Source organism: Bombus fervidus, chromosome 8 (genome assembly GCF_041682495.2).
Source record: "Bombus fervidus isolate BK054 chromosome 8, iyBomFerv1, whole genome shotgun sequence".
NCBI lineage: Eukaryota > Metazoa > Arthropoda > Insecta > Hymenoptera > Apidae > Bombus > Bombus fervidus.
In genome coordinates, this window is record NC_091524.1 from 5,266,081 (window position 1) to 5,286,941 (window position 20,861).

Consider the following 20,861-nt stretch of genomic DNA (forward strand, 5'->3'; position numbering starts at 1 on the left):
CGCCTTTCATAATCGAACAGGTAGCCGAGACCATGTCGCCCGAGTTAGCTGGTCCGTCACTGATCGAGAATGGCCCTATATGCGGCGTAACTACAAGGACATGGAAACTTTGTTTAGCATTCATGGACCACGGCATGCTGATTAATGGCTATCGATTCAACCAGCTGCGTCACGATCCCGTGAATGTTTGCTAGAGGCTTAGAGACGCTTCACCTCGCGAGAACGGTTATACGGTCGAGCCATCGCGTCGAGGCGAAACAGATCGATAATTCCTGTAGCGGTCTCGTTGGAACACCGATGAAGAATTCATTCGATAAACGAAAGCAACGCGCGCGTGATATCAACGATACATGTGATACACGATGCGACGAATCTCCTCTTCTCTTCGACAGGTTGGATCGAGGAGAACGTGTAAGGGCGATAGGAGGTTGCGTGCATGCATGAAACGAAAAGAAAACAGTGAGACTAGAGAGGAATGGAAGAAGAGAAAATACGGGATGTCGTTGTACCGTTCACAGCGAGAGATGCGGAATAACTCGTTCCACCGGCTGCATTGCTGACAGAACACGTGTATTCTCCCGCGTGTCTGGCTGTCACAGCGTCGATCGTCAATACGCTGACACGCTTGCTGGTATTTACTATCGATATATCGTAATGGTTACGCGAAATCGGCTCGCCGTTCAGGGCCCACTCGATCTGGATCGGGTGATCCCCTTTCAGTACCGTGCACGTTGCGGTGACGGTGTCCCCCCAATTCGCTGGTCCCTCTCCGATCACGAATGGCACGAGTTCCGGTGCAACTGCGGTCAGCATAATATGCCAGAGATGTTTAATTCTTCGTATAAAGCAAGTAACAAATGGAACGACCCTTCCTAAGAATGACGAATTTATCAGCAGGATATCTGATCAATGACAACGATATAATCCTTTTTTGAAATAAAAAAAAAAGCAACCAGAGGAATTAGGAAGGTTACGATGATTGAAACAGTCGACAATGGAAATGGAAATTGGATACAGAGGGAAGCTATTTGACCGAATATCGTGCATGCATCGAGAAAATAAAGCAAACTGAATGGGGAGTAAGGAACACGTATTGTACCATTCACGGCCAAAGTCGCGGTGAAACTCGTTCCACCGGCGGCATTGCTGGCCATGCAGGTATATTCCCCGGCGTGACTCGCCGTCACGGCGTCTATCGTCAGCAAACTGACACGCCGGCTGGTCGCGATCGATATATCGGAATAATCGTGGGAGATCGGTTCACCATTGAGAGCCCATTCGATCTGAATCGGAGAATCACCCTTCAACATGGTGCAGGTTGCGGTGACCGTGTCTCCCCAGTTTGCTGGTTTCTCACTGATCACGAACGGAGCTATCTCGGGGGCAACTAAGAGGAATAAAGAATCCTTAATTGTCTAATTGTTTCGTTCTCTATTGTCCTCGAGTACCACGACTCGATTACCAATTTATAACCACATGTGATAGTACCGGTCGGAGGTCTAAATTTTGAATATCATTCGTTAGAGGATCGATACGTTTCGTTCGAGAGAAATTCCAAGCCTCAACCACCGACACCGACTGGGAGGCAGCGAGGAAACAGTGATGACAGTCAAGGAGTGCAAAAGAGGGAAATGTATCGGAGAACATCTCTGTTGAGGAAAAGTACCATTGACAGCCAGGGTAGCCGAATGACTGGTCGCTCCAGCTTTGTTGGACGCCGAACACGTGTACTCTCCCGCGTGTCTCGCGGCCACGGACTCGATGCTGAGGATGCTATTCTTTCGCGTGGTTGCCACAATGTTAATATCCGAACGATCACGGCCGATTGGTTCGCCGTTCAGAGCCCACGTGATCTCGATTGGTAAATCACCCTTGAGGATGGCGCACACCACGGAAATCGAGTCGCCCCAATTCGCCGGCTCCTCGGTGATTACGAACGGAGCTATCTGCGGTGCGACTGTAACCGAGTACTTTACCAGTTTCCGTGGTTCGTGAGAAAACGAACGTTGCTGGAATGAGTTCACGCGACCCCTTCGATCGCTCGCCACGATACGAGATAGCGGAAGCGGTACGTGGGATTGCGATGAACGAGAGGATTAAAAGGGGATGAAGATCAAGGTTTCTCTATATCTGTTTCGGGTGTGTCTACTGTAGGTACCATTCACTGTCAATTCCGCCGAATAGCTGGTGGCACCGGCTGCGTTCGAGGCAACGCAGGTATACATTCCCGCGTGACTCGGACTGGCTGAATCTATGGACAGCAGGCTGTTCCTTTTCGTGGTAGTGACGGATATCCGATGACTCTCGTCGATGGGCATACCGTTCAACGCCCAGCTGATCTCGAGCGGGGAATCCCCGTTGACTACGGTGCAGACACCCGATACGGAATCGCCCCAATTCACAGCCTTGTCGGCCATTTCGAACGGGGCAATGCGTGGCGGTACTGTCGACGTGATAACAACGCTAGATGGATAGGTCGAACGTATCGATGTACACGTATCGTTCGATGAAAAAAAAAATACGCGACCGCCGTTAATGTGGATGTACGACGAGATAATTATCGAACTCCTTAAGGAACGTTTCACGACACGAGGAAAGAACCGTAAGATGTTGACACGAAGAATTTGTCTCTCGACGTTCACCTCCATCCTCAGTGGCACCTACGAGATCGATGACGCATACCCCCGGTGTAGTACACGGCCGACCAATCACCCAATCGGTTCACCCAATCGTCCTAAATTCATCAAAGCGTACCGTTCACTGACAGAACCGACGTGTGCGTAGCGGATCCGGCTGCGTTGATCGCGGTGCACGAGTAGTCGCCCGCATGTCTTGCGGCTACCGAGTCTATCGTCAGGGTGCTGATCCGTTTACTACTTCTGGTCACGACGATGTCAGGAATGTCGTAACTGTGGTCACCGGACACGCGTCCGACATCGATAGACCTACCGTTCAGTGACCATACGATCTTCACCGGCAAATCGCCTTTGATCACGGCGCACTGAACGGTGGCCATATCTCCCGCGTTGGCAGCCTCGTCACCGAACGTGAACGGCGCTAACTGCGGTCCTACTGCAAGTTACAAACAACCTTTGAATCACGCGTAGGAGCTTCCGGAGCAGGACACAGGTTCGGAGTTTTTACATCTCGGTTGATCGAAGCGCGAAAACAATCGCGTACCACGAACGACGCGTTTGAGCTGTCGTTTTGATCGAGGATGACGGTGCGTAGACTAGAACGGCTACGAGGTGTTCGAGGAAATTTAAAGGAGGTGGATAGAAAACGGTAGACAGAACTGTAAAAAAGCAATACGAAAACAAGTGAAAGAAACATGGACCATCGTCTCGCTGTATCTGCGGGATGGACCGTGTCCTTACCTGCCGTCGTCTCTGACGATAATCTTACCTTGCCTTCGTACGCGAGGATCGAGACATTCGTTCGCACATCGTTCGATCATCGGCACGACGACGGCAGTGATCTTCTGATAAACATTATTACACTATGAAGATTACTGCGGAAAACAAGAAGTTACGAGAGAAGATACTGAGAGTGTACAAAGCTATTGAAAAACGCGCCGACCGATTATTCGAGGCAAACGTTGCGGTAAAAATATAATTAAAATGAGAGAAGAAATTAGCGGCAAAGTTCGTAGAACGATCAACGTTTTAAACGTAAAAGTTCGTCGGACGAAAGTGGAGCGTACTTTAAAAAAGAACGACCCACATTCGTCGAAACTTTTCTCGCTATATATCCGCGGTACCGATCGATCTCCCCTTGAATGGTCGGCGCGCCCTTTAATAGGCCGTTTATAGTCGCAAAGTTAGTAAATTCGTATAGTCGAGGGGGATACCGTTGACCGAGAGCACGGCGGTGTGACTGTCGGATCCGGCGGCATTAGACGCGATGCACTTGTATCTTCCAGCATGCCTCGCCGCCACACTGTCGATGCTCAAGAAGCTGACCCTCTTATTAATTATGATATTAATGTCCGGTCTGCTCGAGTCTATCGGGCTGTCGTCGAACGTCCACGTCAAATTCACCGGGAAGTCGCCTTTGACGATCGTGCAAGAGACCGACAGCATCTCGCCGGAGTTGAGCGGATCGTCGCCGAAAGAGAACTGGAGGATCTGTGGCGCGACTGCGTGAGCGACACGGCAGCATGGACGAAAGGTAGAGGCGTGAGAAACAAACAGAGTCAGAATGGGTTCGAAGAGGGACGCGTTCTTTGGATGCCTCCTACGAGACGAACATTGCATCCCCCTAACGGGAAGCTCCGCTCGCAGCCGCGTATTTACAGATCCGAGCGTCGATCGTACGAAAGGATGCAAGAAAGGACGGTTAACGGTTATAAGCGGGAACGATCGAGAAGGATAGACAGAAGGAGAAGAACGAATGCCTTAGTAGGAAGAAAAAAAGACGACGACAACGAAGGAACGCAAAGATGTGTTCGGTTACGTGCGAAGGGGTCGTACACATGTACCGTTTACAGTTAGCTGAGACGAGTGTGTGGTAGCGCCAGCACGATTCGACGCGGAACAAGTATATTCTCCAGCGTGTCTTGCCGCGACCGACTCGATAGTTAAGACACTGTTTTTCTTGTTCGTACTCCCTATGACGACGTCGGATCCGTGGTGGCTGTCGATCGGAGTCCCGTTAAACGCCCAAGATATCTCGAGAGGCTGATCGCCCTTCGCCACGGAGCATGTCACGGAGACTAATTCGCCCCAGCTGGCGGGCTCGTCGCCGAATGCAAAGGGTAGTATCAGCGGAGCAACTGGAAAACATGACTAGAAGAGTCGAAGCGAGGAGGAACGAGTGTCGATTCGCGTGCAACGCTTCTACCATCGATCCTAGTTGTTTAAACGACGCGACGCGACGTTAGGGTTGGTATGGCGGTGGAGTTAACGCTAACACGCAATGGGAGAAAGGTTTTTCATGACGGAAACTGGTTGTAAAATGGAAAAATGCGAGGAATAATCTGTCACAGTGAAAGCATAGCTCGCAAGAATACAGAGAAAGGAAAAAGGGTGGCGAGGGTTGAAGTGGAAATCGTACCGTTCACCGTTAAGGTTGCCGATCGACTGACGGAACCGGCGAGATTCGATGCCGAGCAGGCGTACTCTCCGGCGTGTCTTGCAGAGACACCGTCGATGATAAGGGTGCTCAGGTGTTTGCTGATTCTCGTGATAGTGATACTAGCATCTTTCGACGTGTCGATCGGCACGCCGTTGAACGCCCACGATATATCCATGGGCATATCGCCCTTCAAGATCGAGCAAGGTACGGACACGGAGTCTCCCGAGTTGGCGACCTCGGCATTGAAAGCGATCGGTAGAAGCTGCGGGCCAACTGAAGTCATCGTACAATTAGAATCGGGTCTCATCGCATGCACACAGTCCTATGGATCTGATTGCGGCGCAATGATCGTCGTTCGTATCATGATACAACGATAGCGTTCTAGGTCTCTCGAAAGCGAACGTTTCGGTCAGAGGAGATCGTTGGGATTCTCAATGCAGGAGATCGCAGGCCAGGATACAAAGAGGGACTTCGCTACGGTGCTTGCCAGGATTGTGCAGAAAACGAACGAAACGAAAGAAGAAGAAAAAATAAAGACGAGAAAGTGTATCATATTTCTCTAGGAACGGATGATAGTCCCGAACCATTGACGGTGAGTGTGGTCGAATGGGACACAGTTCCAGCCGCGTTTTCAGCGGTGCAAACGTACTCCCCCGCGTGTCTCGCGGTGATGACTGAGATCATGAGCATGCTAACGCGATCCGCGACCTTCTTCGCAAGTACGCCGGAGGAACCGCCCATCTCTTCTCCGGGATAGCTCCAACGTATGTTCAAAGGCAGGTCACCGGTCGGTACGATACACTGCAGGTTTGCGAATTCTCCAGCGTTCATGGGTAGCTTCGTGAACGAGAACTGCTGTATCGTGGGCGGCACTGAGGGTGGAGGATCGATGTATGGACGTGTAATGACAGGTCGCGAGCGTATGTACGTGATTGTGTACGTGTCGTACGTCACGTGTACTGACGTGTATACGTCGATGGGTTGGCTTCGCTTCGTGGTTCTTTTAATTTACAAAACGGGAAACAACAAAAATTCGTTTACATGGAAACGTAGATCGATCGATAGCAAACGATAGAAAACGATTCGCGTTGACGAAGCCAACCCATTGGCTGTTAATATACGTTCAGAGACACGGTACTCTGTGGAGCAGCGGTTGCTATGCGTGGTGGACGCGCGAAGAGAGAACAATTCTGACAAGAATGTACTAGATTTCTTACGGTCGATCGTTGGCCACCGCCATACCAACTTCCCACATTCCAACGAAAGCGCTCGTGCCTCTTTTCGAGACGTTCCCATTTTACGTGCGATTAAAGTGTTCGTGAAATCTGCAACGAGGTCGTCGTCCGTGTGCGTGTCCGCGTCCGTGTCCGTATGCGACAATTCTCGAATCGCGATCCACCGGCTTTTTTTCACGGTTCTACGTTACACAGTTCTCACGATTCTCGATTTTCGGCCGAGATACTCGATTGCACCTAATTTAGCCTTTATCGACATCGTCGACAAATGCCAGGATTCGCTGAAAGAGTCGTCATTAGAGTTGTAAGACAACGTCGAACGCTATCGTACATAACGTTCGTCGAATCGTCTCTCATCACCTGAAAAGAACGTTTTACGCAGGATCCCGATACGCTTTACCGATTGCTCCCGATTATACAATCTTTGCTTTAAAAAAATTAAAAAAAATCTTAATTCGTAATAAACAAAATATTTTATATCGTATATCTTGAAAACGTGTGATCGAAACATTTACTCGTCATAATATCGCGTCTCTGTTCAAATTTCGAGATTACTCGTACTTCAACTACACGCGACAATCGAAGTTCGCGAAATTGATCCTAAAGATAGATAAAGAAACTTGGAACTTACCCATAACTTGAACTTCCAATGTTCCCCTTGCGCTGTAGCCTTGAGCGTTGCGTGCAACACAGGTGTAAGTAGCCTGATCGCTCATTCTCTCGACGTTCTCAATGATAAGCGTGCCATTAGGGAAGACCTTCTGTTTCCTGTTGATCGGCAAAACTCTGGTGTCTCTCTCCCATACGATGCTTTCGATCGGATATCCGGCTACTGGACAGGTCACGCGAAGAGTTTCACCAGCAACGATAGCCTTTTTGTCCATGTGACGAATGAAGGGCAGACCATAGACATTGAGACGCGCAGAATGTTCAGCGGATCCAACCTGTAATCACCAAATTATCCCATCGTTACCATCCTTCGTTCTTCTTTATTTCTTCAAAAGAAGAAAATGACTCTTCTTACCTTTGAAGCGGCAATGCATTTGTAGAGTCCACCGTCGTTTGTATGAATGCTGGAGATGTTCAAATGAGAAACCACGTCGCCGTTCACCGTAACGTATTGTCCTACTTGAAGCCTCTCAGTGTTGGATAGCCGTTTGCCATCGAGTTCCCAGGTGATCTCAGGAGTTGGGTTTCCGCTGGCGACACACTTGAGGAACATGCTGGGTCCAGGTTGAAGAGTCTCCTCGGCGAAGGCCTGGCGAATCTGCGGGGGTTCGACTGTGGATGTAAAAACATTTGCAATCAAAACCGCCTCTTAAAAATGTGAACTACGAGCCATAGACTCGAATTCCTTAGAACCAAAACTCACATCGTCCACCAAGTTTCAGTTCAGCGGTTGCCTGGGCGCTTTCTTGATCGTTTCTAACAAAACATTGGTACATTCCCTTATCCTCCTTCTTGACGCTGTCGATTCTGAGCACGGGTTCTTCCAGTCCAAGGGGTTTGCCATCCTTCAGCCAGGAGATGGTCTTGATCGGATTTCCTCTGACGTTGCACGTGAAAGTAGCTGGTCTTCCAAAGTCGATAGTCTGTGTGTTAGGTTCGATTTCCGCTGCCAATGGTGCTGTTACAGTCAACACGGTCTCCACGCTTTCACCGCCGACGGAGTTGTTCACGATGCACAGATATTTGCCAGAATCTTCGACGCGAGCCTCACGAATGATCAGTGTTCCGCTAACTTGACGAACGCGCTCATTGAGTTGGACAGGTTGACGACGAGAGGAGCCTTCGATGAACTTGTACCATCTGAAACGACAGGATGAAAGGGGATTGTTTTCGCAAGTCGGCTGCTGGAACGAGGCGCTTTCGTGGCGGATCGATTCTCATACAAAATGAAAGAGATGAAACGAAGCCAATGGAAACATTTTGCCCGTTCAAAGGTCGAAACGTTCGATCCGTGTGAATAGAAAGAAACGCGATCGCGTGATGTTGGCGGAGAATGCATACCAGCGAAGATCGACACGAGGTACGGTCAGGTCGATACGCGACGTTTCTGTTCGCTTCGTTCCATGCTGCTTTTATTTTCCATTTTCCATATAGGCAGGGCTTTGGGCGTCTCTGGGCGCGGGCTTCTGTCTCTACTGATGGCTCATTAGCGCGTGTCTCGCTACGACACGAGTACGCAAACTTAATGAAAAAGAGAGCTTCAACAACAGCTGGAGCGTAAATAGCGGTCGTAAAGCAGAGCAGGTCGGGAAACGGAGGGAATGAAGGCTGGCAGCGACAACTTCGTTACGGCCGAAAAACAAAAAATGCGCAAGAGAAGCATCGGTTTCGTAGCCCGTACACACACGCCGAGACCTCAGAGCCGAAATGTATATCGTATGCCTAAGGGAGAAAGTGAGAAGGCGATCGCCGTGGAGTCAAGAACGTAACTGGGACGCTGTGTGCGTCGTCCTTACTCTCGATCTTCGCCACGAGTTGACTGACAATTTACAATCACCGGAATGGATTAGAGGCGAAAGAACTTAACAACAGAAAGAAACGGACGATCGGGTTAAAATTAAGAAAAATCTACTCCAAGATCGGGATGGATCGTGTTAAAAACTGCTTAACGAAATCAAAATAAGCTTCCACACCACTCGTGTGTGAATAATGTACAGCGAATCACGGGAAACTTGTTCTCGTAAACGTAGGAATTGGATCTGGAACGAAGTTGGGAAGACGAACAAGAAAGAGGTTCAGGAAGGCGGTGACAATCGAGCGACACGACGTGTGACAATTGTGCAAGTGGACAACGCGCGAGACATACTACACGAATCATGACGCGCAATCCTGGCAAGTGAGAGAAAGAGAGGGTGTGGGGCAGTGAAATACACGAACGGATGAACGGAAGCACGAAGGTGGCGAGGACTTACCAGCCAGATATCGTGGGACTTATTGGAGGTGTGCAGGTGCTGGGCAACATTGTTCGCCCCATTGATCGGGTGACACCCTCTCGGACCACCCGGATCAGCACCGAGGTTACCGAAGGAGAAGAGGGCCCGCATCCTTTTCAGAGTCGCGCTTCCGTCACCTATCTCGTGGGGTTGCGCCACGGGGCTCCAGTTGGCACTGAAAACCAACATGTCCAATTGGCCCCGGATACGGGATACACAATTTTCCTTTCTTTCTTTTTTTCTTTCTTCCTTCTTAACGAAGATTTATCGTCGATTTTCCCTGTTTTTTCGCTTTGTAACTATCTAAGAGACACGATCACGTTCAGCTTAAATCGAGAACAAAATGCAAGATGCGTTAAAGTTGAACGAGACGAGTTGTGGCGCGAGCAAATCACGAGTAAAGAAATCGGTCTCTTACAACAACAAAAATCGCCCTATAATCATCCTTCTTCTCTATTCTAAGCTCGTCTGCCGTTTCTATATAGATAGTTTACGAGAGTGGCCGGCGTTGGGATCTTGGATCATCGCTATGCATGCTTTGCCCACTCACTTTTTCCCTTGCTTTTCTCTTTTCGTTCTTTCTTTGCTTTGTTCTTTGTTCGTATTTTCTTTTTTTTTTTTTTTTTTTTATTATTCTCACTCGAGGCTACCTTTGTTCTCGTTCCCCTTATCTCTTATGCTTTACGGCAATTCGTGTCTGCCTCTTATATCTTATTTGTCTCTTATAATTCGCCTCTCTCGTTCTGCCTCTGTCGAACGTCCGACTTCTTGGATTTTTGCGGTACCGCCACCCGACACGGGGTAGAGGGTAAGGATGGAACGCTTCGAAAATAGGATCCGTGCTCTGCGGAGCAAGACCAAACGACCAAACAAAAGAAAAAAAAGAGAAGCTATACGGAATTGTGTGTACCTAGAGATCGGGGCAGGAAAGCCTTGTGCCGCACACGCCAGCGCCAGAGACTCGCCCTCTACCCCGCGGTACTTATTAAGGCCGTCTCCAGTCCCTTTTGGGGCAGTACGACCGGACGGTTCTGGAAGGATATCATTCATTGCCCAGAATAACTAAGTCGTCCTCATTCGTTTCATTCTTTGCTACATTTATTCGTAATTAGATTCGTTTCTTTTAATTCGTCGATCGTTACAAAGAGACTCTGCGAGAAAGAGGCTCTTAGTGCATATCGATTCTCTTAGTGGAACTTGCGATCAACTTGGTACTCCTATTACCATTCAGTTAATGCTCCGATCGATTGGTACACACACGTGAGACCCCCTTCTCGCGAAGAATTAAACACGCACATTACGTACCTCGTCCTTCTCTCCAACGGTTAGTATCTTGAGTAGACTATGCTTAAACGTTTCATGCTACTTACCTTGAGAACAAGCTCCTCGACCGGGTAACATGCCTCGCGAAACGCACAGACATCAACTGACTCGACTCATCGACGACGACGACGACAACTTTGGAAACCAGCGGGGGGGAACGATAGGGAAACCGCGAGATAATCGGTGGTGTCTACCTTGTCAGAGGTACGGGAAATCCCTGCAGCGCGTGAGTCAGCGCGATATCCTGACCCCTAGCAGCCAAAACCACTTCCCTTTCGAATTTCTTGCCCGAAAAACGCGGAGCTATCTTGGTTGTACCCTCTGAAACGCGATCGTAATGTGTTCCCGAGAACGAAAGAGGAGTACCTTGTCACTGGGACAGGAAATCCCTGAGTCGAGCAGTCCAGAGCCACCACCAATGTCCTTGGAACGTCGACGAGCTTGCCACCCTCGTAACGTTCACCGGCTATACGCGGCGCGACGTTACCTGTCGGCTCTGTAAGCGGCAAGAGAACGCGACTAATTCGGCGCGTGGCTCGCAACTCTCATCTCCGACCACGCGAAACGATGCGAGGAAACGATGGAGAAAAAAGGCTGAGTACCCGAGCAGGATCGCCACCGCCTGAAGCGAGCTCGAAGCCCCTCGTTTACGTTCATACACGTGACCGTACCTGAACGTGGGGGCTGGAAAACCTTGAACAGGACACGGCAGACCCACCGTTCGATCGACTAGGATGTCCCACTTCAGCCCATTCATTTCCTTGTCCCGTACGTTTGGGCGCACACTACCTCGTGGCTCTGTAATAATTGGGTACGGGGATATGTCGCTTGTCGTCGTTGTCGGACGCGTCATCGATGCACGGCACGTGATCATGTCCCAAAGAAAACGATGGACGTGAAGATAAAGACCGATCGACAAAGGCTAGGACGGAATACGAAAGAGTACCGAACGACGTTGCTCACCTGTACAAAGGCGGCGGACTGGCCTGAGCCTCGCACAGTAACGTCAAAGCTTGGCCCTGGACTTTTGCCAATCCGTCGAATTTCGATCTAGGCGGCAATCGAGGAGGACTACTTCCGACCGGCTCTAGAAAGCAAAACGAGCAAAACATTCAACGCCACCGGATCAATCTATATCTTCACGTTTCTCTCGCGTTCCGTAGTCCATCACCCTAACGAATCGACCGAAGAAACTGCCAAGAATAATCGCGAACCGCGATCGAAGACTTCCTCTCTTTTGCTCGTTCGAGCATACCTGAAGATCGGCAGTGGATGCGCCTGAGCCTGACACAACAGGGCCGTGGCCTTTTGCGCCGGCAGAGAGAAGACTGTTATCTTAGCTGTGGGTGGCACTTTGGGCGCAGCGCCGCTCACAGGCTCTGAATGTAGAGAAACGATATCTCTTAAAAGATCGTCGATAAATACCTATAAGCTGGAAGAGGGTGACCCTGCGCCGGGCAAAGCATCGTTACTGGCGTTGCCACGTAACTGGCGAGAACGTCGTACTTGGCAGTGGACGCGACTCTGGGTTTGGCACCGTTTACAGGCTCTACACAGGCGCCAAATTAAGAGAACCGATGAATGGACAAACGAAGATTAGTTCACTGACCTAAACGTGGGAGCAGGGAATGCCTGGGCGTCGCATAGTAAACTGAGCTCAGCACCATTCGCCATCTCGAACGAGTCGGATTTTGCTGATTTCGGGAATTTTGGTGACACCCGACCTGCCGGCTCTGACGTTCATAAAACGTAACAAACGACATTTCTTTATTAACGCTCAAAATGTTCGCCCCGCGTGAATGTGCCACCGCGCCGCCTCGTACTCGCGAAACGCGAAAAGATCAAGAGAAAAGAAAAAAGCAAGCAAAAGATTACCTGTGAGTCGGAGGTGGCGAAGCCTGAGCGGAACACGTGAGCGCGACCGAGGATTTCGCGGCTCTGACATAGGTGACGCTTTTCGCGTCGCTCTGAAAGGCTGGCGCCTTGGATCCCACGGGCTCTAGATCAAATAAACGCGAGACAAAGAGGTCTAACTGGAGCGGAGCTGTCATTTACCTGAACGACGGAACTGGGAACCCTTGTGCGGGACAAAGCAATGTCGACGAGCTTCCAGCGGCGCGAATGAACGAATTCACGCGATCGTCGCTCGAGAATTTTGGCCCCTTCGCTCCCATCGGCTCTGGCAATGTAACAATCGTGCAGGTTTGTCAGCTTCGAAGAGCTCGTGTCGACGAAAGCCAAAAAAGAAAAGGACGTCTACCGCTCGGAAGCGGTGTTCCTCCGCATTCAGAGATTTTTGTTTATTCGATAGGCAAAATGGAATTACGAAAACGATCGATAAGAAGGACGAGCTGCTATGTGACTCGAGTACCTGAACGCTGGTACTGGGTGACCCTGCGCTTGGCACTGCACCGCGAATCCCGATGAGGTTTTGGTCTTCTGCCATCGTTTTGCGTCTCCGCTTACGGATGGTGCCTTGCTTTGCACCGGTTCTTCGCCAGGAAAAAACGAAACGCGTGAAAAGGAACGCAAACAAACTGGTCGTAAAATTTGAACCAACATCTCGTTAGTTCGCGATTTACCTGAACGATGGAACAGGGTAAGCCTGCCCTTGGCAGAGGATCACGATGTGCATACCCATGTGCCTCTCCATGAGACTTCCCTTTTCCCCGAGAATCGACGGTGCTTTACTACCAACCGGTTCTATCGGGAAAACAAACGAGCCATTCGTCAACTAACGATCGAACGATTTACCTATAGTTGGGTACAGGATATCCCTGTGCGGGGCACGTCAACACCACGCTGAATAACGTACTGGTCTCTTTCCAACCGCGTTTCATCTCGCCGATCAACGCGGGAGCTTTGCTGCCGATGGGCTCTGACGACACAAAAATTGTGCGAGGTTTCCAAAGTATGAAACGATGCGTGCGTTAACGAAGGTTTACCTAAAACTGGGCACGGGATAAGCCTGCGCCGGGCAGAACAGAACGACCGTCGACTCGTAGGCCTTTTCTTTCCAGCCGCCCTTCAAGTCACCCGTCAACGCTGGCGCTTTGCTTCCGACTGGCTCTGTTTATACAGAGCAGTTCGAAAATATTCGATTAACGAGTGTTTACCTAAAACTGGGCACGGGATGCCCCTGAGCCGGGCACGACAGAACGGCGCTGGACTTCGCTCTCTTCTTCAGCCAACCACCCCTTAACTCGCTCGTAAACGCCGGAGCCTTCGTCCCGATCGGTTCTACGAATTTCATGTATATGTACATGCAGTCAAGAAACGCGTGCGATCGACAAGTTGCATTAACATGTTAGTAAGAACGTTTGTTCAAGTGAAGAATGAATACGGTATGAAGAAGAGTGTTTGATTTAGTCACGACATTCAGTGCGATTGATTAACTATAGAAGACGCGTAGGACAGATGTTAGAATATTACGTGTACATTTTATTTTCGTAAGAATTATAAATTTACCTAAATGAAGGCACGGGATAGCCCTGCGCTGGACAGAATATCACGACACTCGTCTTCGTCTCGACTTCTAACATTATTCCTTTAACGATCCCCATCAACGCCGGCGCTTTGCTTCCGACTGGTTCTAATTAGATGCAAAAGAAGGAAGCCGTGAGCAAGATAATGCTTGCCAACAACTGGCGCAACATTCATTGTACGGTTACGTAATTGGTCTGATGGTACAGGGGGGCCCTGATTAAAAAGGATCAAAGAATCACAGTGCAGCAAGAGGCATCCACGGAGAAAGTAACCGACGAAACTAATCCGATCCGAACCTGCAGCGCTTTCTCTTCACGGTCTTCGATCGATCTTACCGCGCACGGCTAACAACCGACCAGTTTCCTTTCTTTCTTTCGGGTTAATTAATACAAAAAGCTTTACCTAAAGGAGGGGACGGGGTATCCCTGCGCGGGACATGGCAGCACGGTGCTGGATCCAGCTCCTTTTTCCAGCCAAACGCCCTTCACATCCCCCGTGAACGCCGGTGCTTTGCTGCCGACCGGTTCTGACAATGCACACGCGATGAGCGAGGCAGAATTAATTGTTCCACTTTGAATGTCAGAAAAGGGGAGCCCGATGCCGGACAAGTACGGGATGAGGGCAAACGAAAAGAAGGCCAAGGCAACGTAATAGAAACAATCTGGTCCACTAAGTGCTCTTCAGTTTTCACAAACGATTGCCAAATAATGCCGCGCTCGTCCCATAAAATCAACGCGAAGGTCTTTCGCGTTTAAATGAACAACTCTTTTAATTAAAACATCACTCTGGCTGCGGTAGGGTATGCTCGATGCACGTAAATTAGGAATACTTTAAGGACGAATCAGTTACCTAAAGGATGGCACAGGGTACCCTTGCGCGGGACAGAAGAGAACGACATCGGTGTCCGCTGGATTCTCCATCCATACGCCCTTTACCGTTCCCGTGAATGCTGGCGCTTTGCTGCCAACTGGTTCTAACGAATTACACAGAGATACAGGACCATGCTGTCAACTCTTTGACTAACACTCAATGATTAATTCAAGAAGTATACCTATAGGATGGAACTGGGAACCCCTGAGCGGGACAAAATAGAGTGAGATCTTGACCGGTGACACGATCGTACCAGGATAGCTTCGCGTCATTCGAGAACTTTGGCTTCTTCGTAGCGACCGGCTCTGTCGGGATTAGGAAAAGCTCGTATGAAGACTGCCTTCGAGTCTACCAGACTAACTACTTTAACAAACTAACCGTATCGAAATATCTTTGTGTTTAAATGAATAGTCGTTTGATTAAAGTATCAACGTACGCTCTCGCTGCATTACGAAGACCAACGCACGTATAAATACTTGAAGGAAGAATCATTTACCTAAATGATGGCACAGGGTATCCTTGCGCGGGACAGAAGAACACGACACTGGTGTCCGCTTTAATATCCATGTATCCACCCCTTAAAATGCCCGTGATCGCTGGCGCTTTGCTGCCGACTGGTTCTAACGAATTACACGAAGACACAGGACCATGCTGTGAGCTCTTTGACTAACAACCAATGATTAATTTAAGAAGTATACCTATAGGATGGAACTGGGAACCCCTGAGCAGGACAAAATAGTGTGAGATCTTGACCGACGACGCGATCGTACCAGGACTTCTTCGCGTCGCTCGAAAACTTTGGCTTCTTCGTGGCGACCGGCTCTGTCAGGATTAGGAAAAGCTCGCATGAAGACCGCCTTCGAATCGACCAGATTATTTTACCTATTCGTACATTGCGCAAGTTCTACGGATTTAAATGAATACGAAGCTCGTTTAATTAAAGCGTTATCTTATACTTCCGCTACCAGTGGAATAATCGGGGCACGTAGAACACGATCAGGAATATTTTATGGAAGAATCAGTTACCTAAATGATGGCACAGGGTACCCTTGCGCGGGGCAGAAGAGTACGACACTGGTATCTCCTTTAGCCTCCATCCATCCTCCCTTCAATGTGCCCGTGAACGCTGGCGCTTTGCTGCCAACTGGTTCTAATCATACAAATACATAGGGCCATGCTGTGAGCTCGACGCCCTTTGACTAACACTCGCCGATTAATTTGAAAGGTATACCTATGTGATGGAACTGGGAACCCCTGAGCAGGACAGAGCAGAGTGAGATCTTGATCACTGGGACGATCGTACGAAGATAATTTCGTGTCACTCGAGAACTTTGGCTTCTTCGTGGCGACCGGCTCTGTCACAGGATTAGCAAAAGCTGGACTGAAGACCGCCTTCGAACCGACCAGACTAACTATTTTAGCTAACTATCTCGGATTACCGAACATGATACTCTAGAGGGAGCAAGGTTTGCACCTGACCGTCGTCACTTAATGGACTTACAAAATCATCGTCCCGTGAATAACTAGAAATCTTCGGCAAATTGTTAAGCAACGCGCGATCTCGTTCTTTTGCGCAGCTTCGCGAAATGACTAGATATCACGGAACGACGACTCGGCCTAGCGCGATAGTCGATGCCTTTCAATGGGTAATTTAGTACCTGGTTACGGGAACAGGATGCCCCTGGGCGTTACACGCCATGCTCATTTCCGAGCCCTCTTTACGAAGGAAGAAGAACGATTTAACGTCCCCCACAAAAGCAGGCGCTTTGATCCCCATCGGCTCTAAGCAAGGGAAACAACGAAGTCACGCGGAATGCCATTAAAATTTCTAGCCGGTGTTCCTGAGTCCGCCGGACAGGGTTCCCCTTTTTTTTTCTCATCGACTACGTCGCCGACGGTCCTACTTTTCGCGCTACCTTGTGAGAGAGAAGAAAGTAAAAGCGCGCGTTCTTTCGGTCCATGTCATCCAGTTTCGTACCTATAGACAGGAGTTGGATGGCCTTGAGCATTACACGGAAGACTAATATCCGTGTTTATTCGACGTCCCAACAAGGAGAGTTTTGGATCTCCGGCAAAGGTTGGCGCTTTGCTTCCGACAGGCTCTAAACAACATTGACGCTTGATTATTCTAGCATACACAGCTCTAGTTCGTTGATACCGAACACCGATAGAACGTAGCCGGGCAGCAGTACCCGATAACTAATTCAGCTAACCGTTCAACGGTTTTCACGGCTGGAATTTAATCGATATGCCGAACCACGTTGAATTCTTTACCTAGTAGTGGGCACAGGGCTTCCCTGCGCGGCACAAAAAATGGAGATTGGTTGACCCTCGTATCGTCTGATCGTACGGCTCAAATCATCCGACGTTAATCGCGGGGACCTTGCTGCAACCGGTTCTGAAATCGATTGTTTCACATCGCATTCGATCCAGCTGATTTCTCGATCGGCGCGACAGATTTACCTGGTTGTTGGCACTGGGAATCCCTGAGCGCTGCACGCGAGCACCACGCTCGTGCCCTTGCGCCTCGCGTATTTACTCAGACTATCATCGCTGGAGAAGATCGGCGACTTGAATCCAACCGGTTCTACGAAACACACAGCGCTCTCCAGTCTTTGCTTTTCATTGTAAGCTATTTTCTCGATATCGTTTTATAGGAGCAAGAATATTTTCCAAACGCTCGAAGAAGGTGATGGTGATAAATTACCTGGTGGTTGGCACGGGGAATCCCTGAGCACTGCACGCGAGAACCACGCTCATGCCCTGTCGCCTCGCGTACGCGCTAAGACTGAGATCGTTGGAGAAGATCGGCGACTTGAATCCGACCGGTTCTACGAAAAACACGGAAAGAATATTCCCGACGACGAGCAAAGAACAAAGTGACGAGCTCTACACGCTAAACATAGGAAACGAGCCGACGAACGATCGCGATTAAAATACGCTGTATTCGATCGTATTTTAAGAGGCATAAACACGTTAAACAAAGCGTGCGATATTTCCGAGCGACACGCGAGATTACCTGGTGGTTGGCACGGGGAATCCCTGAGCGTTGCACGCGAGCACCACATTTATACCCTTGCGCCTCGCATATTTACTAAAGCTATTGTCGGTGGAGAAAATGGGCGACTTGAGTCCAACAGGTTCTGGGGAAAATATCGTGACAACGGGAATTACTTTTCCGATATATAAAGCGACTCTGGAAAGCGACGACACAAAGCCGGCGACAGTGTGAAATTAGAATTAACGAACAAGCCGCGGCGAAAGCCAAACGCTAGTCATTCGAAACCGACGTCGCGTCGGAACCACTGGGAAATTGTATCGACCGCGGGTTCGCGCGACCGTGCGCTCGCGATTATATATCGTCTCACCTCGAAAGTGGAACAGGGTAACCTTGCACCGGACACGTCAAACACACCGCATCGTTGGTTCTCCCTTCCATAAACTCGACTTTACGAACGTACGGTAGTTTTGGCTTTACGCTGGAGGTAGGCTCTGAGAATCATACGAAAATCCATTTATACTCGAGAATTCTTACTGACCGTGTGATGGGGACAGGGAATCCTTGTGCAGGACAAGTCATCGACACCGCGTTGGTAGTCGCCGTTGGTCTCACAACCTTTATGTCGGCGTTCGTGAATTTTGGTTTCGCACTGGACACCGGTTCTGACCAAAAGAGCGGTTAGCTGTATACGGCTGAACGACAGGTGGTTCGATTCCCTGACACTGAGACTGGGTATCCCCTCGGCTCGAGTAAAAGACAAACAGAAATCTATCCGGTGAACGTTTGCGAGCTATCGTCTATCTTCTCGCGTTCAATCTTCACTCGATTCTTTGATAGGAAGCAAGGTACTTGTCCTATTTACGATAGAAACGTACACTGAAATCGATGCTTCGACCAGATGAAAGCGCAACTTTACGCGTACCTGAAGACCGGAACGGGGAACGCCTGTGCCGGACAGGGCAAAGTCAAAGGCAGCTCGCGTCGCACCGTGTAGGTGGTATATGTGCGCGAATTCTCCGTCATCGGAAATTTCGGCTTCGTGCTGGCCACCGGCTCTACGAGAAGAAACGAATCACCGTCCGCTCTATGCCACTGGGACAGGGTCCTGACAACCATCGCGCTAATTGTTCCTGGTAATTGACTGGCACATTCAGCCAATTGAATCGCGATATGATCGAATCCACGGAAAAGAACGAGCAAGCGAAAGGCGATATCGATTAAACTATTCACGTGACGGAAGAATCGCTCTACTGTGAGACAAAGAGTGCTCATTGGCTGCTCGTTGTTTTCAAGGAGGACTAGTTGTTCTAGCGTTACCTGCTGTCGCGAGGATCGCTTCGAACGTTGTGGAAAAACAAACCAGGAGTTTCTCGTACGTTTTACCTGAATGCTGGCACTGGGAATCCTTGAACGGGACACAGTAAGGTGGCAATGGTACCCAGCATCGTGCTAGGGTTCGTCGATTTCACGTCCAGGGCGGTTAATTTAGGTTTCGAGCTCGATAGCGGTTCTGCGGATCACACGAGAAACGAGCCGATCTTCAGAGTGCGACGGTGATCCCTACGCTTCTTCTTCGTGGACTTACTTGAGGACTGGGACAGGATACGCCTGAGCGGGACACTGCAACGTTACGCTCTGAGCTTCCTGGATCTCGAACGTTCGGCTCTTGTCGATCATCGAGAACTTTGGCTTCGCGAAACCGACTGGTTCTAGAAAAAGGGATAACCTCTTGGAAAAGTGGTTTAAACTCGAAGAGCGAAGACTTCGGGGATCTTGTTGCTCGGTTGCGAATATCGTTCCAACTTTCTTCTTCTCGTTCTCGAGAGGACTTACGCAGAATCCACGGATTCCATTTCGTCAACGTGTCTAATATACTGGGACAGGGTGAGACGGCAGACGGAAGAGAGGAAGAAAACGACGAGACGTCGTCTATTTTTCTTCGTGCCGCGTGGAAGCGTGCACGCTCGACAGATATATCGACCTACCTAAACGTGGCAACTGGAAACGCCTGTGCAGGACAAAGCAACGAGAAGCCTGTGCCTTTCGTTACTCGTAATCCGACGTCGTTCACAGATGGAAACTGTGGCTTGCTGCTCGACGCGGGTTCTAAAAACAGAACGCGAGACCGTGATACGAAGAGGTCGTGTGTAAAGGGGAAGCTATGGAGAGTGTCTTTGAACATGCTGGAATAGGGACTCCCCCTTTTTACTATAGAGCAAGCTAGTTCTTTTCACGGACCCACGATCATACGTGCTTTCTTCCCAAAAAAAAAGTCGCCGATCTCTGAATAGAGCGGACCTACATCTATTGAAACGAATCGAAAGCTTATCAGAGTTACGAGAAGCTCTCATTGTTCTCCGATCGTGAGAACTATTTCGCTGCCTACCTATAGATCGGGACTGGAAATCCTTGAGCTGGACACAAAAGGGTGACGCTTTTTAGCGAAGAGGCGCTGAATCGTTGAAGATCGCTTGGACCAGATAATTGTGGACGTGTGCTTGATGCTGGCTCTGATGGAAAAAGTCAAACGATTCGCGAGATGAGAGCCAAGACAGAGAACAGGGGCTGTTACCTGTACGACGGAACGGGAAACCCTTGGGCAGGACACAGCAACGTCATCGCACCACCGAGAACCATTTTGAACGCTTGCGAGTCCGCCAACGACGGAAATTTTGGTCGAGTGCTGGCAACAGGTTCTAAGGGAGATACCAAGAAAAATATGACGCAGGATACGTCCATACGAACCGGCCAAGTGATCGCGTCGTTTATCGCGTTATTTTTCATTTGGATAATTTCTTTGATATCGAGCCGCGCATCGATTCGCGTACGTGTTCAACCGACCGACGCCTTGGAAATTCCAAAGTTTCTATACCTGAAGGCTGGAACGGGGAACGCCTGAGCTGGACACATCAAAGTGAGCGGCTGGTC

At 49.5% G+C, this 20,861-nt stretch overlaps 1 protein-coding gene across 26 annotated transcripts in view; it reads right to left on the reverse strand.

Annotated features, from left to right (window-relative positions):
• Window positions 1-20,861, reverse strand: part of Dscam1 (Down syndrome cell adhesion molecule 1) — a 57,070-nt gene that overhangs the window by 18,365 nt on the left and 17,844 nt on the right. For 5 of the 26 annotated variants that reach the window (XM_072009540.1, XM_072009542.1, XM_072009549.1 and 2 more), the window contains exons 8-11: window positions 7,684-8,120; window positions 7,336-7,592; window positions 6,943-7,255; window positions 2,755-3,072 (exon numbers count right to left, since the gene is read on the reverse strand). In XM_072009540.1, the coding sequence (XP_071865641.1) occupies window positions 2,755-3,072; window positions 6,943-7,255; window positions 7,336-7,592; window positions 7,684-8,120 (1,325 nt within the window). Of the gene's footprint in view, window positions 1-509; window positions 801-2,754; window positions 3,073-5,660; window positions 5,949-6,942; window positions 7,256-7,335; window positions 7,593-7,683; window positions 8,121-10,942; window positions 11,073-12,451; window positions 12,576-13,330; window positions 13,455-13,692; window positions 13,817-14,044; window positions 14,169-16,590; window positions 16,790-17,395; window positions 17,520-19,316; window positions 19,444-19,518; window positions 19,614-20,505; window positions 20,630-20,861 lie in introns of those variants that run through there. The other 21 variants (XM_072009546.1, XM_072009547.1, XM_072009548.1 and 18 more) reach the window with 16 other exon arrangements.